General features: G+C 40.4%; 1 protein-coding gene across 4 annotated transcripts; it reads right to left on the bottom strand.

Moving 5' to 3' along the window:
- Positions 1–2,870: 2,870 nt before the first annotated feature.
- On the bottom strand, positions 2,871–19,347 carry LOC134537466 (lysine--tRNA ligase). 4 transcript variants are annotated; one of them, XM_063377926.1, is made up of 11 exons: positions 19,202–19,347; positions 16,003–16,166; positions 15,779–15,905; positions 14,144–14,309; positions 11,748–12,028; positions 10,743–10,988; positions 8,648–8,810; positions 7,285–7,544; positions 4,901–5,113; positions 4,208–4,351; positions 2,871–3,291 (listed from the first exon to the last, which is right to left on the bottom strand). In XM_063377926.1, exons 2-11 carry the CDS (start codon positions 16,116–16,118, stop codon positions 3,202–3,204), a joined length of 1,806 nt encoding a protein of 601 aa, XP_063233996.1. In that variant the 5' UTR covers positions 16,119–16,166; positions 19,202–19,347; the 3' UTR covers positions 2,871–3,201. The 4 variants fall into 4 exon arrangements, with proteins under 4 accessions (XP_063233996.1, XP_063233997.1, XP_063233999.1 ...); XM_063377927.1 differs by having other exon boundaries at positions 19,215–19,315; XM_063377929.1 differs by lacking the exon at positions 16,003–16,166 and having other exon boundaries at positions 19,215–19,347.
- Between the last annotated feature and the right edge of the window lie 1,386 nt (positions 19,348–20,733).

Genomic DNA, 20,733 nt, shown 5'->3' with positions numbered 1-20,733 from the left:
TGGGAGTAAAGCATTTTTGTTGAGGTTTTTCATTAAAAAAACCAAACATGTTGCATTGAAAGTATGTTTAATTAAAAAGCAGAGAATACAAAAAGCACGCCAAACAATTTAAATTAACTAGTCATGCAACAAAAACATGTTTCGTTAAATTTAATAGATAAGTGTGCCGTAACTAACAAAGTGTTTCCGTAAGTATCATCGTAGAATGTACATCTCATGGAGAGAGAAACTGGTGGGACCAAAACATTTGACCACATTGAACAGGAAATTTTATTGTGCTGGTACATCTTAAACAAGTTTTTACTACTTACATCAGAACCGAACAGCAGGACCAAAAACATCCTGTGACTTTTTTTCCTTCCAAATGTTGACTATAATAACAATGAGACAATTGTGTGATAAAACGCGGTAGATTGTTTTTTTAGATTTTCCCAGTATCCCTCCAACCGAATGCCAGGCGGTCACATCACTCAATGGGCGGGCGGGAAGTAGCATAGCGGCACGTGAAACAAATTAGACGGAGACTGGAGATACAAAGTAGTAGCCAAGGCAGTTCCCTTGGGTTGAAAGTGACATCAGACAGCTGAGGCGGTAGGTGACCGAAGGGTCAGAACAAACAACTTTTTGACTTGGAAACAGGATATACATTGCCAAGTGAAAAAGTACAGTGAAACCTCGTTAATAAAATACCGGTTATTTCAAAGTTCGCGTTTATTTGAACACTTTTAATTCCCCTTCAGACTGGGATAGCATATTTAATGTCAATCAATACGGTTAATACGAAATATTCGTTATTATGTATTACGAAGTAACCTCACGTCCGCTCACGTAGTTTACTATTGTTTTATTATCGGATAAACCGAATGAAATTTTAGAACAAGAATCGCACACTTTAATCACGTGCACGCAGTTTCACTATAATTCTGTTAACGGCAAATAATTTGTACTGTAAATGGTCTACAGTCAAACCTCTATCTATCGAACTCGCATATATCGATTGTCCGTGCTTATCGTATACTTTCTACGGTCCCGGCAAAATTGCCATACAACCAAGGTTAAAAAAGTCCGCTTGTACCGATGCTCGAATTATCGTTTTGTCCACATTGATCGTACAAAATATGTGGTCCCGTCACTATAAATTATAATAGATGATCGTTTAACCATAAAGATTTTGCAGAAATAACCATTTCTAAGAAAGAAACCATCATAAAAACAGTAACGATAGTATACAGTAGTAAAAATCAACTTAAATCTGCAGCCAAGTAATGGAGCACGTAAATATGAAGAAAAGACAAATGCAAAACAACTTACGAAGAAATTTGATGATATACCATAACTACAGTACAAACCCTATTGTTATCCTAAGATAATTACCATAAAAAGAACTAGATTCTTTGTTGATACCATAATTACTACAGAAGCACGATAGCTACCACATTTGCACTACAGTTACCGTAACAACCGAGATGTATATTTACCGTGACGGTAATGTTGTTATTTATGACATATTAAAAATAAAGAACATTATTGAAAAATAGGATGTTAAATTTTTATATGTCCTTTTGGCACATGTTGCGAAGAAATAATGCGATCTGAAAAAATGCAGTACTACTACGAAAAGCGAAAAGGGTAATAGTGGATTTTTAGGTTTTTCAGTAATATTGGCCGAAAATTAACAAGCGTATCGGAAGTCAGCAGAAATGCCGATTCAACTAAATATTGGCAAAATCGGCTTCTTCAGTACAGCTCTACATTTGATGACATGAGTAAACATATTTCAGACTTCAGGATATTGAAAAAGACTTTAATTTCCATGTAGATTTATTGTGCGTATGTTTTTTTTTGCAAGTGTAAATTGAATTAAGTAAAATACTTCCATTTTTATTTATTTTTCAACTGATTTAATTTTAATGACAAGTAACCGATATATTTCTGACACTAATTTTGAGGTTGAAATATTTTTTAAAAATTCTTAGAGTGAAGTCCACTTCAGCATTAATTGTCTTGGAAAATGTTCTGGCTGCTAGTGATGTAGACACTGATGTCTTGTCTTCCTTCGACAAACTTTGCAGTGCAGTAAAGGACATTTATGCAACTAAAAAAGTGCAGAAAAAAATCAATGAATTTTTCAAGCCTCTTTAATTCTCTATTTGACTAATTTTCGATTAAAAAATCAATACTTGATTTTGTCGATTATTATAAATGTGAGCATATGCACCTGTTAATACAAACCTCTTTAATACAAACTGCAAAATTTTAGGTCCCTTCAGGTTTGTATTAAAGAGGTTTCACTGTATATCGGAGTGATGCCATTGTTTTATTTACAGCTTCAAATTATAACAAACTAATAATTATAACTAAATTCAAGCATGGATAACCCAAAAACCGATAATCCGGGTCCAGCTAATTATAAGTTTACGTTATTTTACAAATAAGTTTGTTTTCGAAAGTTTTGCTGTCATCCACAAATTAAATGGATTTTGTATTTTTCCATAGTATTTTGCAGTTTAAAAAAATTTCTTGATCCTATTCGTATGCTGTCACTCAATTGGGGCCTACCTAATAAAAGTAACACAAAATTGCTTTGTGAAATAATATCAATTTTTTAAATTTGTAAAACTCAAACCATTCTTGTATCAAACCCCATTTTACCAAAACAAAACTTCTTATCCTTCCCGCCAATAATTTTTTACCAAACTTCTACGTAACATTTTTTCTTCCCCACTATTATACTGGAAAAACTTATAATTCTGTATTATTTTATCATTTTTCACCATCCTAATTATACTTAACAGTAGAGATGTACAAAAAAAAAATATATGTTCAGTATATGTTTCATTGTAAAATTGGTCTACTAATAATTTAAACTGTTTATTTTATTAAAACTTTATTAATCATTGTGACAATTCAGTCTAATTTAAGTCTTTTTTTTTATGTTGATTATCATCAAAATCTGGTTACAACCAAACAGCTAACCACTCCCTTTAAACAAGTGCAATAAAATGAAGAAATAATAAAAAAAATTGAATTATGCAAGACGGAAATACTACTTTAAATTTAATTAAAATATTCCAGCAGTTTCTGTATATGACTTAACACAGAATGTGGCATATGAATGAAATAAGGACATGATAGGCTGATGCTCGGCAAGGTATCCTGAATCAATAAATAGCTCACTCTCCTAGATACTACACGCAGCCGTTAGACGCCATTTGCCACGCCGTTCGCAATGTCATCTTCCTTGTGCTTGTTGGGGTCGTCTGGTTTCATGGCCGGGAAGAACAACACCTCCTGCAATCAGACGACAACGTTTAACTGATTATTTGTTGTCTTCAACTGTACACATGAAACTACTTCTCCCTATTTCTTGTAGACTGGACACAATTTTATATTTTTGAACAAAATAAAACAATAAAATATCAAATGAAGTATTTTTTTTTTTTAAGGTTTACATAACTACAGAAACATCTACTTTTTTTTAAATGTAAAAACAAAATATTTTTATGTAATGTAATTTTACTTGAAAAATATTCACTTAGTAAACTCATCCATCAAGAAAAGATAATATGGGTTTGAATTATGGTGCAGCAAATCTGATTTAGAGTTTCCAATCAGCACCAGGCGAATGATTCTTTCACGAGTTCCCCTACATCACGTTGATTGTAGGAGACCGTCTTGAGAGGGAGGCAGAACGCGCAGTGGGTGAGGTAGCGCTGTAGGGGTCTACGAGTATTCAAATAATATTCAATATTCGTGAATAATTTTATATTTAATTCAACATTTAAGATAAATAATTTTTTTGTTATTATTCATTACCAACAAATATATAGAGAAAGTTGGACTTGCTCACAAAATTTTAAACTGAAAAGAGTGTAACATTCATGAAGCCAAAAATTTCCTTGAGGAAATTTGGATTTGTTTTCTGAAAATGCTTTTTATATGTGCCAAATAAATTATGATTTTGATTAAAAATTATTTAAAAAGCACTATTTTTATGTATAACATGATCAGTTGGTTCATCAAAACGATTTTCATAATCAACAATTTACAGGTTTAAGAAAAATGCATTGCCATGTTGCATTGTTTATACTGGACTCCCGTGAAGCATGAAAGGGGTAAAAAGGTTTCACTCTATGTTTAAATCATCGACATTCGTGAACAGTTTGATGGTCGGGTCGGAATGATCGCAGCAGCCTGCGGAGGGTACCTTGATGTTGTTGGAGTCGGTGAGGAACATGGTGAGGCGGTCGATGCCCAGCCCCCAGCCGGCCGTGGGCGGCAGCCCGTACTCCAGCGCCGTGCAGAAGTTCTCGTCCACCAACTGTGCCTCGTCGTCGCCGGCCGCCTTGTCCTGGGGGCCAATCACGCGCGGGTCACTCCCTCGTGCGCATCGACACGAGGCCCGTGCGAAGCTTTGACCAAGAGAATCAGTCTAGAGCTCAAATATTCGATTTGGCTTCGCCAGGAAATTCACCATTCGTTTTATTTGAAGCTTTGGTTGTGACGTGAAGCTTCACATTTGTCGCAAAGCTTTAAAACATTGGAAGCCTAAGATTCGCTCATTTAGTTTTTTTTTTTTTTTTGTGTTGTATAACTTATGCTCGACTAAAGCTGGTTACTTAAAAAAAAAAAAAGGTGGTACTCCGTTTGCTTTCATGAATGCTCATTATTAACGTTATGCATCATTTATATGTTTACACACAGGACCTGATTAATTATATATTCTTTTACTTCAATCCTGTATTTCATGAAACGAGTGTAATGACAGCTTCGCCGAGAACAACATTCGTGATTTGAATTGAGTTCGCAAACACTTTAAACATTCAATTCGACATTGGCTTTGCATGGAAACTAGCGCTCGCCCGGGCCTGATCGGCATGAGAGTGCCGAGCTGCCGTACCTTGGCCTGCTGCTCGAAGCGCTCGCGCTGCACGGCCGGGTCGTTGAGCTCGGTGTAGGCGTTGCACACCTCCTTCTTGACGACGAACAGCTCGAAGCGCTCCGTGAGGCCCGGCACGGAGCGGTGCCACTTGGCCAGCGGGCTCATCACCTGCGGGTGGTCGCAGATGAACGTGGGGCTGAGGCACTTCTCCTCCAGGAACTCCCCCACCAGCTGCGGACACGCGCCACACCGACGACTCAGCCATCACGCTCGGCGCTCGGCACAACTATTGCAACGACGACTGCGCGCATCACGCAAGCAAACAACAAGATAGAATGTAAGAACTGTGAACATAAAATTAACGGCAGCTGTTACGTTATAGTTATTTGGTCAGTAATATATTAACTATGACTGTAATCACGAGCACACAACACTCTTCTAAAGTTTTTAAAATGAATTTCATTTCTGTCCTTCCCGATCACAAGTCCTGTGATGGCATACAGATAACTGCTGCCACAATAAGGTTCCGTATTGGTGATTAATGAGCGAGACAAGATTTTATGGTTTTTATTTGCAAGCCAATTTCTTTGTTAAAACAGGAGGAATTGGTGTTATTATATTTAGGGATGGTCGGGTACCCGAAATTTCGGGCAGTGTTTCGGGTATCAAGTATACCCGAAATTCCGGGCGGGTATTTCAGTGCCCGAAAATATCGGGCACCTTGGAAAACAGCAATACCGCACGGCGCAAGTAAACAAAGCTTCTTTTTTTTTGGAACGCGCGGCAGCTGCAGGAACATGCCACGCCGCCGCCGTCCCGGCACCAGCCGGTGAAGTGAGTGTGTGTGAGAGATAAGATAAAGAAGGTGCCCGGTCAGCAAGTGTGTTTGTGGGAGGGGGAGACAGATATAAGAGAGTGAGCCCTGCAGCAAGCGGAAGTGGTCAAGGTCAACATTTACCGTTACTCTCGCTGGCTGACTAACGATGCAGCTGGTCGCCCGCCTCTCTCTCTCACACACACACACACACGCGCGCACGCGTACGCACGGCGGATGCTCACTGCTCAATAGTCACAAAGCAGTGTTCAAGGCCGGTGGATCTGCTTGCTGTGTGCGAGAAGGATTATAAGCTGACTTTAATTACACACATTGTAGTTGCATGGCATTTACAGAAAGTGGTTGTGAATTGTTTCTATTTAATTCATGTCATTATTTTACCAAAATGGATACCAGTGGAAGTGTAGGTCAAACAATCAACAGTGACAATGAACCTTCAAGCAGCTACCCAAACACAATTTAGTTAATAAGCACTTTATTTCCAAGATTAATATGCACTCTATTTTTTAGTTTAATGTTTAACTTTCATATCAGTGCGGTATAGTAAATAAATAAAAACAGTTCAGGTTTGTCAATGCAAATTTAAGTAAGACTATTTTATGTTCAAAATTTATTTCATTAACTGATTTTGATGCCCGACCGAGATTGCCCGAGCCCGAAAATTTTGGACAATTACCCGCCCGAGCCCGCCCAAAGTCAAATTTCTCTGCCCGACCATGCCTAATTATATTGGTTTTATTTTTTATGAAATCTGATAATTAAAAAGATATATATGACACACAAAGTTTTATGATATAATTTCTTCAAACAGTGTCATTTTGACTGATACATGAAGCTGTTTTACAATTTACTATGATTTGTAATAAGCATGTCAGAACTAATAAAATTAATCTGTTAAGTATTTTTGTGTTTCGTAGAGTACTAAAATGTAACATAAAAATTATTAATAACAATGTTAAGATATAAAAAGTAAACTTTTTTTTTGCTTAAAATGTGGTGTAAACTTCATGATAAAGAAATTACTTTTATTGAATTAAATATTTAAAAGATTACGTATTTGTCATTATATTTATGGTTTGATTGAAAAATGCTGATTAGTTTCATGAGTTTAATTTCATTTTGGTGCTTTGTGATGTATTACCTTGAATTTCGGTGTTATATGGTGTATTAAAATGCTTTTCTGTGTTATTTCAGTTTTATCACAATTCACCATAAAATCTTGACCCTACTAATGAGTAAATATGGGTCAATCTAATCCTCAAAAACAGTTAAATCCTTAGGAAAAATATTCAAAGAGAAATATTATAGGAAAAAAAGTAAATTAAAAAATTAAGCCTCATCATAACCTCTCAAGTTTAGTAGGTCAATTTTTTTTATTCATCCTTATCCTGTAATATGTAATATAGTTAATATTTTTAATTCCTTGGATATTATTTTATTTATGTCCCTTGTGACCTAGATTCGGATTCGAGGTGTTCTTTGGGATTTGAATTCGAGATTTGCATGTCAGAAAATTGGGAACACCACTAAAGAGTAAGTAGCAGTGTTTCCGCTGGACGCGGCCCACCTTGTCAAGGAGGCGGGCGGTGGTGCGGGGCGGGGGGCACTCCACCTGGTGCTTCTCGCACAGGTCGCTGAGGAGGCCGGCCGCCTCCGGGGAGCCCAGGCAGTCCGGGGCGGGCAGCTTCGCGCCCAGGGCCGCCTCCAGCGCCGGGAACATGCTCATGCGCTTGAAGGGCGGCGTGAAGTCCACCTCCACCCCCTCGTCGTCCGGGCCGCCGGGGTGGTACACCACCTTGTACGAGCCGTGGATGCTCTTCACCATGCCTGCGGGACACCGCTAGGCTGCACTCTGTTCGCAGGCGCTTCAGCAAACATCGAGCTTTCAAGTCACCATGTTCCCGAAACAACTTCGGCTTGAACAAAGATACTTAACAACACGAAGAAACTCAGCTTCAAAAAATTTCTCCACGAAAAAAAAAAATTTAGTTAGAATCATTCTGAATGAGGATCATTTCATTTAGCTGTACATCACCGTGACATCATCATTAGAGTTGGAAAATCTCAAAAGCAATGAGATCAAAAATATCGGGGGAAGGAAATCAGCCAAAGCTTGTGTCAAAATAATAATACCGGCAATAGTCCGGAGTAGTTCCAGTGTACTGAGGAATACAAACATAAGGATGGCCGAGCCAGGATTCTAATCAAGATCCTTACAGAAAATGAGTCCAAAGTTATACAATCGCTTTGCCTCAGTCAGGGGAGGCTGGGTATAGTGGACAAGAACTGATAGGGTGAGAGGAAAACTGGTATACCCTCAAACCCCCTACACTCAGCTTCGTCCCACACAATCCCCACTAGTAAAGAATTCTTCGATTCAGATATGCACTTTGATGAAACTACTTATTTATAAGTATTTGTCACGTGTCCATCAACAACCGAGGGCTTCAACGGTGGGCACGACACATACAGACAAGGATACAATAGTCACTGCAGACCCAAGCACACTCCCACATGTCAGTACCAAGAGCAGGTAAGCACTATCTGAGGAGAATTCGCAATAGGTAGGCACATCAGCAATTGGCCCACACACGCAGGGCGAGAGCATCACATACCTGCAGTGACCAACACAAAATGGAAAACGTACAAGCATATACAATTGAACACAAAGTATAAAAATATACAAAGAGAAAAATAATACAAAAATAACAATAAGAATCATCCCATTGAATCTACTCTAGCAGTGGATTAAACTGGCAACTTCAACCACAACAATTATTCAGGGTTGGGACGTCAGTGCTGTACTCAGCTATCTTCCATAATAATTTCCTGAAATAGTAAATATTTCATATTTTAACTATGTTCGAGTTTAAATATGTCAGATTCCAAGTCCCCAACATGACACTTCAGCGCAGAATGCCAGTACTCACCTGACAACATATTCTCCGTAATCACCATCAGATCATTGTAGTCCGCATACGCCATGTAGAACTCGCATGTCGTGAACTCTGGGTTGTGAGTCAGGTCGATGCCTTCGTTCCGAAACTGCCTGCCGATCTCGTATACTCTGTCTATACCACCGACAACCAGCATCTGGAACCAACGTTCCTTATTGGCTTCATCGAAAAACATGACTATTTATCTTTAAAAGGGTCACGGGCTTTTGCGGCCATTGTCTGTAGTTGCTTATCTTCTGAGTTGCAACCACATCAAAAGCGAAGATTTCGCAGACTTTTTCAGTCCACCTAGAAGATAACTGCTACCCTGATTATGGCATCATCAATGAAATCTTAGCCTTCGATGCGGTTAGAAGCAAAAATCCAAGCAATTCTATTTAGTACTTTTTATCTTTAAAACATTTGATGATATTTATAATACCCAGCCATTTAATGTTGGAAATTATGAGATTAATATAAAGAATATTCTGCATTGCAATGAGAAATTTAATTGGATAGCTTAACATTGTGAAGATATTCACTACGTACAGTAGAATCCCGTTGATGCGACCCCTCACGGTTTCCGAAAAAACGGACTTATAAACGGAATGGTCGTAATAGAGAATTCGGGCCAATTTTTACCCCCCCCCCCCCCCCAAAAAAAAAATCGAAAAAATTCTTGCGCTAAAGGAATTCGCGTCACGCGAGTTCGGCTATGCTAGCTGGCTGGTTGTTATTTTCGTTCAAAACGTGGCGAAGGAACTTGTGTGGATCAGGTAGAAAACATTCGGCTATAAACGAAAGATATAAGAACAATGCTATCCTGAAATGCTGTGACATGTTTTTGGAGTAGATAATCACAGCGACAGACCGACAGGATGCGCTCTCGCCCTTGCCGTCAGCTATGTTTATTTTGACAGCTCAAGCAATTATCTTTTCCACGTCCCTTCGCGGCGTAAAAAAAAAGAAAGAAAAAAACATGTTGGAATGCCGGTAGCCTACAACTCACGTAGTTTCGGTTCCCTACCACGTTCGTGCAACTTCGGATTTCTCTCAAAAATTGAAATTAAAAAAATCGAAGGGTTAGGTTAGATCAGTCACAACATGCTTGTTTTCATTCGAAACTTCTGATTTAGCGGGTGAAGTGGCGTTAATAACTTCGGAAATCTTCGGAAATTCTTGCAGGGAACCGAAACTACGCGAGTTGTAGGCTTCCCTTGGAATGCAGATGGAAAAGTAACTATGCAGTAAAATAAATATATTTACGGCCCTGCTAAATTTTTCTATTCAATAAAATTCGAGGTATTAGTGTTTTTTCAGCAGAAACTGCTGTTTACTATGACGTCGAGCCGCCGCTACCGCCAGCCTGGCCGGACGAGTTTCTTACGCTCTCGCAGAAGCTACCACAGCGGCTTTTCGTGCGGGCAGGTAAGATAACATGACAGCTGAGACGGCTTTTCGTGCGATAGTGGACGCGCCGAGCTCGGCTAGACACTGCCGCGTGGACAGTCTAGAGGGGTGGTATCTATTTTTAGCCGTCTTTTGTATGCCTGCCTGCTTACAGTACAGCGCTCGCCAAGATAATTGTGAACACACAGCACCCAACAAAGTGTAACAGACTTGTTTTTCAACCGATTTTACTCAAATTTTCTACTTTCTCTGCTCAAATTTTTCATGGTTCCTCAAAAATCGGTCGTATAAACGGAATGGACGCATCAGAGGGGGGTCGCATCGGCGGGATTCTACTGTACTAGTTTTTGGGTTTATTTTTATGTAAATTATATCTTTAAAGACAATAATTTTTAGTGAGAATGGTTTTATTTCAATATGTGCAGTTTATTTCCGATACAATGGTCTTTAATAATCAAACTTCGATAAAGTTTTAATGGGAATACCAAGAAAAATGTACCCGTGAAATGAAACCAGCTGCAGGAAACAACTCCGTACTGAACTAAGTATCGACAGCAGATTGTTTCAAACTAAAGAATACCAGATTAAAAAGCTTCCACTGTAGCATGTTATTAAACTATAATATCACAGTCAGAGTTAACAAGGAGTTCCAAATGACGCGGACTGACCGAGCGCCCACCTTGTGGTAGAGCTCCGGCGCTATCCTCATGTACAGGTCCATGTTGAGCTCGTTGTGGTGGGTGACAAACGGCTTGGCCGTCGCGCCGCCCGCGATCATGTTCATCATGGGCGTCTCCACCTCGAGGAAGCCGAGGTCGTCCAGGAACCGGCGCACGTACGAGATGATCTGCGCCCGCACGTGGAACTTCTGGCGCACCTTCTCGTTGAGGATCAGGTCCAGGTACCGCTGCCGGAACCTCGTCTCCTGGCGAGACACACCCGCGTCGTTGCTCAGCCTGCTACGTGTGTGTCTACCAGTTACTTACTGTCAATTATTGTTTGGAGTAACATACTGTTCATATAACATAAATCTTGCAAGAGCAGATTCAAACTATCAAAAAATTTGTATAGAGTGCTGAAATAGAACACCACCTAAACAGAACAATATCTATTCTTGATTTACCTTGTCATAGTAATATTCTTACTGATCTTTTACGAACTTTCCAGTCCAGTAAATTGTGATACCTCTATTCTTAGCCTACAATTTTCTATTACTGCAGCGGCCATATCCAAGAGATGAATGTAACTTAATTACACTACATTTGCCAACCATCAAATACTTATAGAAAAACTAACATTAATTGCATTATAACAGCATTGTTATTTAATAAATGCAAAATTAAAAATAATGCAATGTTTTGTGTAAACTAGACCACAATGAAATTGTAAATAATTCCGAAGACATTTTTGATAACATACTGCATTATATTTACGTTATTCTTTTAATTACTGAAGTCATTTTACACTTGAGGCCATCATACAGTCAATGTCATTACAGTTGAGGTTGCCCTACTTTTGAGAGCATTTTATATGTCAAGGCATCCCAAACATAGGGGCATCTTTGCATATTCAGTATTTTCCTTAGAGAAGATAATTAAACAGGAGCTAAATGAATTTTCATTGGTCACTCGACCATTTCAGTGACTTTCACGGAGGTAAAGCGTGAGAGAGCCGCAGCTCGAACCTTGTCCTTGAGGCCGAAGTGCAGGTGCGGCAGCATGTGGAGGCACGGGGACAGCAGCCGGATCTTCTTGGGCACGACGGACAGCTCCCCCTTCTTGGTCTTGCCCGGGCTGCCGACGCAGCCAATGATGTCGCCGCGCCGCAGCTTGTCCGTGTCCGCGGCGAACGCCTCCTCGGACGAGTACAGGTTGGCGTTTGCCATCACCTGTATCTTCACCCCCTCGCCGCGCAGGTCGTAGAATATCAGCTTGGCCCCGGACTCCCGTATGGCGTGCACGCGCCCTGCACACACACCCCCGCCGTGCCACCACAAACCCCCCCCGCCGTGCCACCACAAACCTCCCCGCCGTTCCACCACAACCTTCCCCGCCGTTCCAACACAAAATCCCCCGCCGTTCCACCACAAACCCCCCCGCCGTTCCACAACAAACCCCCCTGCCGTTCCACCACAAACCCCCCCGCCGTGCCACCACAAACCCCCCCGCCGTTCCACAACAAACCCCCCTGCCGTTCCACCACAAACCCCCCCGCCGTGCCACCACAAACCCCCCGCCGTTCCACCACAAAACCCCCCCCGTCGTTCCACCACAAACCTCCCCGCCGTTCCACCACAAACCCCCCCCCTGCCGTACCACCACAAACTCCCCCCCGCCGTTCCACCACAACCCCCCCCGCCGTTCCACCACAAACTCCCCCGCCGTTCCACCACAAACCCCCCCCCCGCCGTTCCACCACAAACCCCCCCCCGCCGTTCCACCACAAACTCCCCTGCCGTTCCACCACAACCCCCCCCGCCGTTCCACCACAAACCCCCCCCCGCCGTTCCACCACAAACCCCCCCCGCCGTTCCACCACAAACCCCCCCCGCCGTTCCACCACAAACCCCCCCGCCGTTCCACCACAAACCCCCCGCCGTTCCACCACAAACCCCCCCGCCGTTCCACCACAAACCCCCCCGCCGTTCCACCACAAACCCCCCCGCCGTTCCACCACAAACCCCCCCGCCGTTCCACCACAAACCCCCCCGCCGTTCCACCACAAACTCCCCCGCCGTTCCACCACAAACCCCCCCCGCCGTTCCACCACAAACTCCCCTGCCGTTCCACCACAAACCCCCCCCCCCGCCGTTCCACCACAAACCCCCCCGCCGTTCCACCACAAACCCCCCCGCCGTTCCACCACAAACCCCCCCCCGCCGTTCCACCACAAACCCCCCCCCCCCGCCGTTCCACCACAAACCCACCCCCCCGCCGTTCCACCACAAACCCACCCCCCCCCCCGCCGTTCCACCACAAACCCCCCCGCCGTTCCACCACAAACCCCCCCGCCGTTCCACCACAAACCCCCCGCCGTTCCACCACAAACCCCCCCGCCGTTCCACCACAAACCCCCCTGCCGTTCCACCACAAACCCCCCCCCCCCCGCCGTTCCACCACAAACTCCCCTGCCGTTCCACCACAAACCCCCCCCCCCGCCGTTCCACCACAAACCCCCCCCCCGCCGTTCCACCACAAACCCCCCCGCCGTTCCACCACAAACCCCCCCGCCGTTCCACCACAAACCCCCCCGCCGTTCCACCACAAACCCCCCCGCCGTTCCACCACAAACCCCCCCGCCGTTCCACCACAAACCCCCCCGCCGTTCCACCACAAACACCCCCCCTGCCGTTCCACCACAAACTCCCCCCCGCCGTTCCACCACAAACCCCCCCCCGCCGTTCCACCACAAATCCCCCCCCGCCGTTCCACCACAAACCCCCCCGCCGTTCCACCACAAACCCCCCCGCCGTTCCACCACAAACCCCCCCGCCGTTCCACCACAAACCCCCCCGCCGTTCCACCACAAACCCCCCGCCGTTCCTCCACAAACCCCCCGCCATTCCACCACAAACCCCCGCCGTTCCACCACAAACCCCTGCGGCACGGCGCCCGGTCGTCTAGCGTCTACTACGGCACAAACATTCAGTGCCAGTGCACTTGACCGACGGAGTTTCCGAATTCATGAACCGCAAAATGTACTTGATTCTAAGTTGCATTTTTTTTTTTATACTCCTTGAACTCAAATATTGCATCTTACAATCAATGGTTTCTTACATTCACCTGATTGATTCAATTCAAGGATGGACATATGTAGTGGGTATTAGAGATTTAAGAATGGGGTGGATATTAACAATATTTGCAGGAAGCCAACTTTTGTATAAGAGCAAGTTTATATCAAGATGGTTATTCTGGATGTGGGAAAAAAAAAATAGAAATTAACACATCTTTGATAGAAATGTACCACAGGGAAAGAGAGTTTGCTAATTTATCTTGCGAACCAAAACTAAAAAGTCATAATTTAAAAATGTATGAGCTAATTTCAAACGAAAATAATTTGGTTATTCTGGAACAGTGCTACCTGCCAGGCTGACTTCGACTGAATCGATGATCTCGCCATCTTTTATGCCGTTGTACTTGTCGATGAACTCTTCGAGGGATATCGACACGTGGAACTTGTGTGGGTAGGGGTGTTCGTCGCTCTGCTTCAACTGGGCGACCGCCTGGGTTCTCAACCTGAAGAACTCCTGAAACAGCACCAGCACAGCTTACCGCCACGCTGCGTCACCGCACGCCCACTTGGTCATCCTTACGTGGTCCAACGGCACGAAGAGCTACCGGAATACTCAACAACTTACAAAAATTCAGCCATTTGGGGTCTGGCTTCTAACAGCACTTCAGTAACTTTACTGTTTCAGTGCATCACTGAAAGTGTTAAAGTATGAGTAGGCCTACAATGATAAAGTTCAGGACCATGGTCTTGTCAGATTTAGTAATTTTACCATATTATTGAACGTCATTATACAGACCGTCTACAAATACTTTGTTAACTAATTTTTAAAGACTTTTTCAGGACCCTTAAATAAAACTTTCTTTAGAATTTTTTCATGTCACAGTTTAATTTTTACTTTTTTTTTGGAGGCCATCCCCCAGAAAATTTGAAACATTTACTCTTCCAAGCATTTTAAAACCCAACCTGGAACTTAAATTTCAACGATGGTTTTGCTCATTTATCCCAGGATATCTCGATATTCTTTCCTGATAACTTATCCTCGGGACGGTTTTATAAACGCTCAAGATAAAATATCCGGTACAATCACATCATTATACGAAATCATGAATTGAAACTAGGTATTGACCAGCACATTCAGTTGCACGACAATAAAAATATCATTTTCCTTTTCCCACGAATGTCCATATTTTTAACAGGACACTGCCAGGAGTCAAAAAAACGAAATGCAAGTTAGCTAAAAGACTGCTGGGAAACTTAAGTTTTCTGACTTCCGTGACCAGTTCTGTTAATTCTTTGTGACTCGCAACCTGTGGATACCCTGATATAGTTTTAATGTGAATATGAAAGAAAAAACCAAACAGAACAATAATACTTAAAACATGATGTGATAAGCTTCTCTATGGGAAAAAATATATATACACAAGCTTACCTAATCATTTAAAAATCTCAGATATCATATTGTGTCAATGATTCAAATCTCTTCTTCAAAAAAGCATGAACTAAACACTGAGTGAACTTAAAATGAAGGCAGGGGCATGACATGGTGGTCAAGGTTTAAAAAAAATAAAAAATAAATAAATAAATAAAACCTTTCCGAAACAATCACAACAACGTAAGAAGCTGGATTGGTTCCAGAATTACAGACAGTGCAGAACCAAAGAGTCTGATATAAGAGCCCCAACTGAATTACTAAAGAATGGAACGAGAGATATAGAGTCTGTGATATATATATATATATATATATTAAAAGAGAGAGCAAGAGAGAGGGAGAGAGATTTTCCCCAACATTTAGATGATTTAATACCGATTGCAGTTCACATTCTAAAGTTATTAGTGGCCTGTTCTTTGTCAATACTGATAATTTACTGATAGAACTAAATCAGTACCCCCCGAGCTCTTTACCAAGCTGTCCTATTCCAAAGGAAGGGACAAAAGGCAATGACACCGGAGTACTGAAAGACTGTTACACAGACTCGCACTTACGTTTGGGCTCACTTCTTCTGCTTCACTGACTGGTTTCTTTTTGGCAACCTGCGTCTCTTGCACAACTTTTTCCTTCTCCAACTTTTCCTTGGCCTTCTGCTCTGCTTTCAACCTTCGCTTCAGCTCACTACGAATAAAATGTTACATATTAAATGACAATATAGCTAACATTCAACATATCAATGACTACAAAATAGTTTTTTTTTTTAAATAAGCCAACACACCTACTCAGTTGGGGCGATCCATCAGAACTAGCTCGGGACGACAGTAAAAACAATCTGCTTTGGAAATTGGGAGAAAGTTTTCGGAATGTTCTGCGCAGTGTTCTAGATAGTAGCATGGTTACACTTAGTTTCAGCACCACTCCATCACAATTATCGCAACTTATCTGCAAGGAAATAAATGGTTCAGAAAGATCTAACACTAAACCATGAAGTAACACCAATAAGTTGACATAGTATCAGGGCCACAACTAGAGTCTCTCGCACCCGGGGCATGAATGGATTCATGCGCTTCCCCCCCCCCCCTCTATTTTTGCACATACCACACCAATGGCGCTATTTAAGCATTTTCCATACCTACATGTAACAGTTTCTGTGCTACTGTAACTTCCATGCATGAACCCACTATGTCCATAAAGCAGTCCGTATAATCACTAGATTTGTTCATTAAATTGTTGTCATAAATGTTTTTTAAAGATTCAAATTCAACTTGTGAGACCTTTTTGCAGCAAAGATTTTGATGATATCATCATAGCAAATAGAGGATGCCATTCATCACTGCCAGTGGTACCACCCTCTCTGACAACATTGTACTGTATTTGTACAGAGAACGCATTAAAACTTTCTAACTTCTCCCTTTACAATTTTTTATGTTAATGATGAACTCAACATTTTTCTCAGAGTATTTTAAAATAAATATGTTGAGATGTTATATTGTAAATCAGATTAGACATTACTGGCATGCAAGTTAAAAACTTTTTACCAGTTACCAGTTGTAGTAGTAATTACAATGCAAGCGATTTCGGCGCCCCCACAGCTTTGCGCCCGGGGCGTATGCCCCGCTTGCCCCCCCCCCCCCCCCTTTTCCTCCCAGTTGCGGCCCTGCATAGTATCCTATTTTACGAAATGAAATACTTTGTATGATTTAATAAATGGCAAAAATAAGTTCATCGACAGTCACAATGGCAAAATCATTCTTAATGCAACACAATGTAGAAGCCTGCGAGTATTATTGCTATACAGTTACACAAATGCACACTTGTTTTGCAATGTTCAGTAACCTAATAAGACTCCCACCAATCAAGGTGTTGAAAAAGATTGAGTTATTTGTCTCATAAACATCATGGTCTCTAGAGATAATGAAGGTTAGTGAGATTAAAACTGTGCACTGAAGAAATTCATTGGAGGGGGAAACACCTTTCCCACTTGCGGAGAATACTGCTTTGACCCCGCCAGGAATTCAACTCAGATCGTCTTGGTGGGAGGTAAGTGATCTGAACACTCAACTACCGTGAGGTGTTGTTAAGCATTAAAATTACAACATTCTTAAAAGGAATTATCTGTGCTTTCAAATTTCGGTAAATATGTATTGTACGGATTAGCGCCAAAAAAAATCGTACAAATATGAAATAACTTTCATTATATGCTATCTTACGTCCTCTTTTCAGAACCGCCTGCGGAGATGAAAAATTCCAATTACTTTTGGAGATATCGAATTTTTTAATATTAATTTTTTGGCGATTTTTTTAAAAAAAAATTTTAAAAATCCGAAAATACCTTTATTCTGTGCTCTTTAACTTCTTCTTTTCATTAAACCCGGCTGAGATCAGAAATTCCAAATACTTTAGGAGATATGGAATTTTTTAATTTTCATGTTGTGCACTGATGCGGCGTTGAGCGGGAAGCCTACGATTCACACATTTTTCTGGACATACCCGAATACTCAAGTTGGCAAGCCTTCTTTTCTTAAAATTAGCAAGAAGTCATTAAAAATACTTTAAAACATTGTAGATGGTTGGTTATATTAGGTAAGTATGCTACATTAAAAAACTGTAAAATCATTTTATGGTTGCTTAGCAAATACATTTTAATATGTAGCTATCCAGCGCTAGGAAACCGTTTACATGATTTCACAGTATTTTTAATGTAGCTATCCTAACCAAATCAACCATCCACAATGTTTTGAAGTATTTATAATGTAGCTAACATAACCTAATTGACCATTAGTTTTCATGAGTTGCATATTTATTTACAATAATAAAAAAAAAAACCGAAGATGCACGATCGTCTGTTGAAAGAAGGCTTGCCAACGTGAGTATTCGGGTATGTCTAGAAGGATGAGTGAATCGTAGGCTTCCCGCGTTCACCATTGTTGCTTGTTTACAAGTATTATTATTTATTTTTTTCGCGACGTAGTTGAACGACTACATCACGTAAAAAGAAAATTACGTGAGTTCCTACTGTTCATCCTTTTTCCCGGTTTGTTAGGTCAGGTCAGCTACATTATAAATACTTTAAAACTAAACAACCATTAAAATTAATTTTTATTATTTTTAATGTCCGTTCAGTTTCAAAGTATTTATACTGTAGCTGACCTGACCTAATCTACCTTTGTCCCGTTTTGTTAGGTCAGGTCAGTTACATTATAAATACTTAAAACTATACAAGTAAAATTAATTGATATTATTTTTAATTTCCGTTTATTTTGAAGTATTTATAATGTAACTAACCTTACCTAATGGAAAATTTCTGTTATTTAGGCATTCACGCACACACGGCAAAATATAAAATGGCGTCTGTTGAATGATTACATAGGGCTTGTATTGCAAAATAAGAACGGCGATATCTCCAAAAGTAATTGGAATTTTTAATCTCCGCAGGCGGTTTTGAAAAGAGGACGTAAAAGAGCATATAATGAAAGTTATTTTATATTTGTACGATTTTTTTTGGCGCTAATCCGTACAATACATATTTACCCAAATTTCATATAGCTAATAGTATAGGTACATTAATCATATGTGATTATATCATTACACAATGTATGAGAAATTTCACAATGGTTAGCGCCACAGACCATCAGCTCTCATTATACAATAATATAAATATGTCTACAATTACGTTATGAATTTCAGTTTCTGTCTAAAATATAAGTTATTACATACGTCACTAGGATCGTAGATCAAAGCAAATAAAAATGTCACCAAGAAGTTAATTCATAATTTTCTTGATATCAAAATTTATAAGTAATCAAAATTAATGCAATAACAGAATAATTTATACATTTCAAATATTTTGATGACACGAAAAACCTCCTGCATTACATATGGCTCTAACCTAACAAAATCGTACCCTGTTCGACTCATAAACTACATAATAACGTTACACAAACAGGCTGTCTCCAACCCTACTTTGGCACACATACAAAATACCCTTACTTCTTGGATAACTTTTCGGTAGCCGCTTCAGCCATTACCAAATAACACAAGCACGTGCTTTCCTTAAATTATTTTTCGTCTCTATGCTATTTACAGGTGATTTGTTGCATGCGTGCGCAGATGGCAAATGACGAGTTCGATATTTGATGATACCGACCACAATCGATTCAAAATAGTTTCCGATACGTAATAAAATTACTGGACCACAGAGGATGGTAAAGCAGTACAATGTAGGATTAACAGCATACACGTAGAGCGACATATGACATGAGAGTTTGCTCCTTAAGGTACTGTATTTAATGAACTCCCTTAATTCCTATTGAACCATTGAACATTAAATAATTTCTATTGTTATCTGAGAGTATCACATAATTTCAAAAATGTCAAATACTAGTAAATAGAGTAGTTACCGCAAATATAAAACCGTCTAAATCTAGATTTAATATAATTTATAAATATGCTTATTTTCACTAATTATTAATTTATAAATAACTACAGCATTTTTGGACCTTTAGGCAATGGTTTGTCATACAGTAATTTATGTAGGATAAGTGTAATGTATTGTTTTCTTTAAGTTAACACATCAATTATTTAACTTTTTGTAATGATTTTGGTGCGAGGTAACACTGTTATTTTGCCCCCTCCCTCAACCCGAACTCTAGGTCTGTACGTATTGTATTTCTGCAAGGAACCTAAAAGATATTCCCACGAATATTACAAAAAAAAAAAAACTGCTAGAGCTAACTCATGCACATTTCTGCGATAACAATCCAGAAAGTTGCATATATAAAGACGAAGATCATAAACAAAATTGACGATCCACCTAATCTCTTTAGGGAACTAGCAGTACATGTTGAAGTTTTAAAAGAGCTTCTTAACACATCAGTAGTGTAAGGAAGTTTCGATTCCTATAATCATATTAATCAGTGCTGTTAATTTTGTAGTTTTCTTGGCTTTTTGACGTGACAACGTCTAATAAATCGATGAACGCCGGCTGCACGCACGAAAAAGTGTTCCATAAAGCACATTGTCCCGTTACGCTGTGTCCCGTTACGCTCATTGTACGCTTGCGCCGCATTCATATCTCTTCCACTCGATTGGAACAACCATCGATTTGACTTTTTCGAGGCACATTAAACTTGAAACACTCCCATTCGTTTCCTACTTTTCCTATCATCGTCCTATCCTTAACAGAATAACACAGATTGGAAGAAGTTAAATAGCAAACATGTATAAAAGTTATAGTTAAAATAATCTCTTCGTTAAAGTAATAAACATATTTGAATTAATTAGTGCAAATAAAAGTAAATTTATCAATTAAATTGTATATTTCATTCACTCCTTTGTATCCATACAAAATAGTGATAATTCAATAAAAATGATTCAATTTTATTCGTAAAAGTATTCGTAAAAGTATGTGTATTTTATTCGTAAAAGTAAAAACATTTCATCAATGTTTTGTTATGACGTTGTGACGTTAAACTATCGTTCGTAAACCGACTTTACAGACAACCAATTT

The sequence above is a fragment of the Bacillus rossius genome, chromosome 12 (genome assembly GCF_032445375.1).
Source record: "Bacillus rossius redtenbacheri isolate Brsri chromosome 12, Brsri_v3, whole genome shotgun sequence".
Classification (NCBI taxonomy): Eukaryota; Metazoa; Arthropoda; class Insecta; order Phasmatodea; family Bacillidae; genus Bacillus; species Bacillus rossius.
The sequence above is the reverse complement of the archived record's forward strand: the minus strand, read 5'-3'. Positions and strand labels throughout refer to the sequence as shown.

Bases quoted from the DNA above. Each gene is read 5' to 3' on its own strand.
- LOC134537466 (XM_063377926.1), bottom strand. From the start codon at position 16,118: ATGCTACTATCTAGAACACTGCGCAGAACATTCCGAAAACTTTCTCCC. The intron at 15,906-16,002 runs GTGTGTTGGCTT...TTTTATTCGTAG, and splicing joins GGATCGCCCCAACTGAGTAG to TGAGCTGAAGCGAAGGTTGA. The intron at 8,811-10,742 runs GTGGGCGCTCGG...CGTTGGTTCCAG, and splicing joins CGCCGGAGCTCTACCACAAG to ATGCTGGTTGTCGGTGGTAT.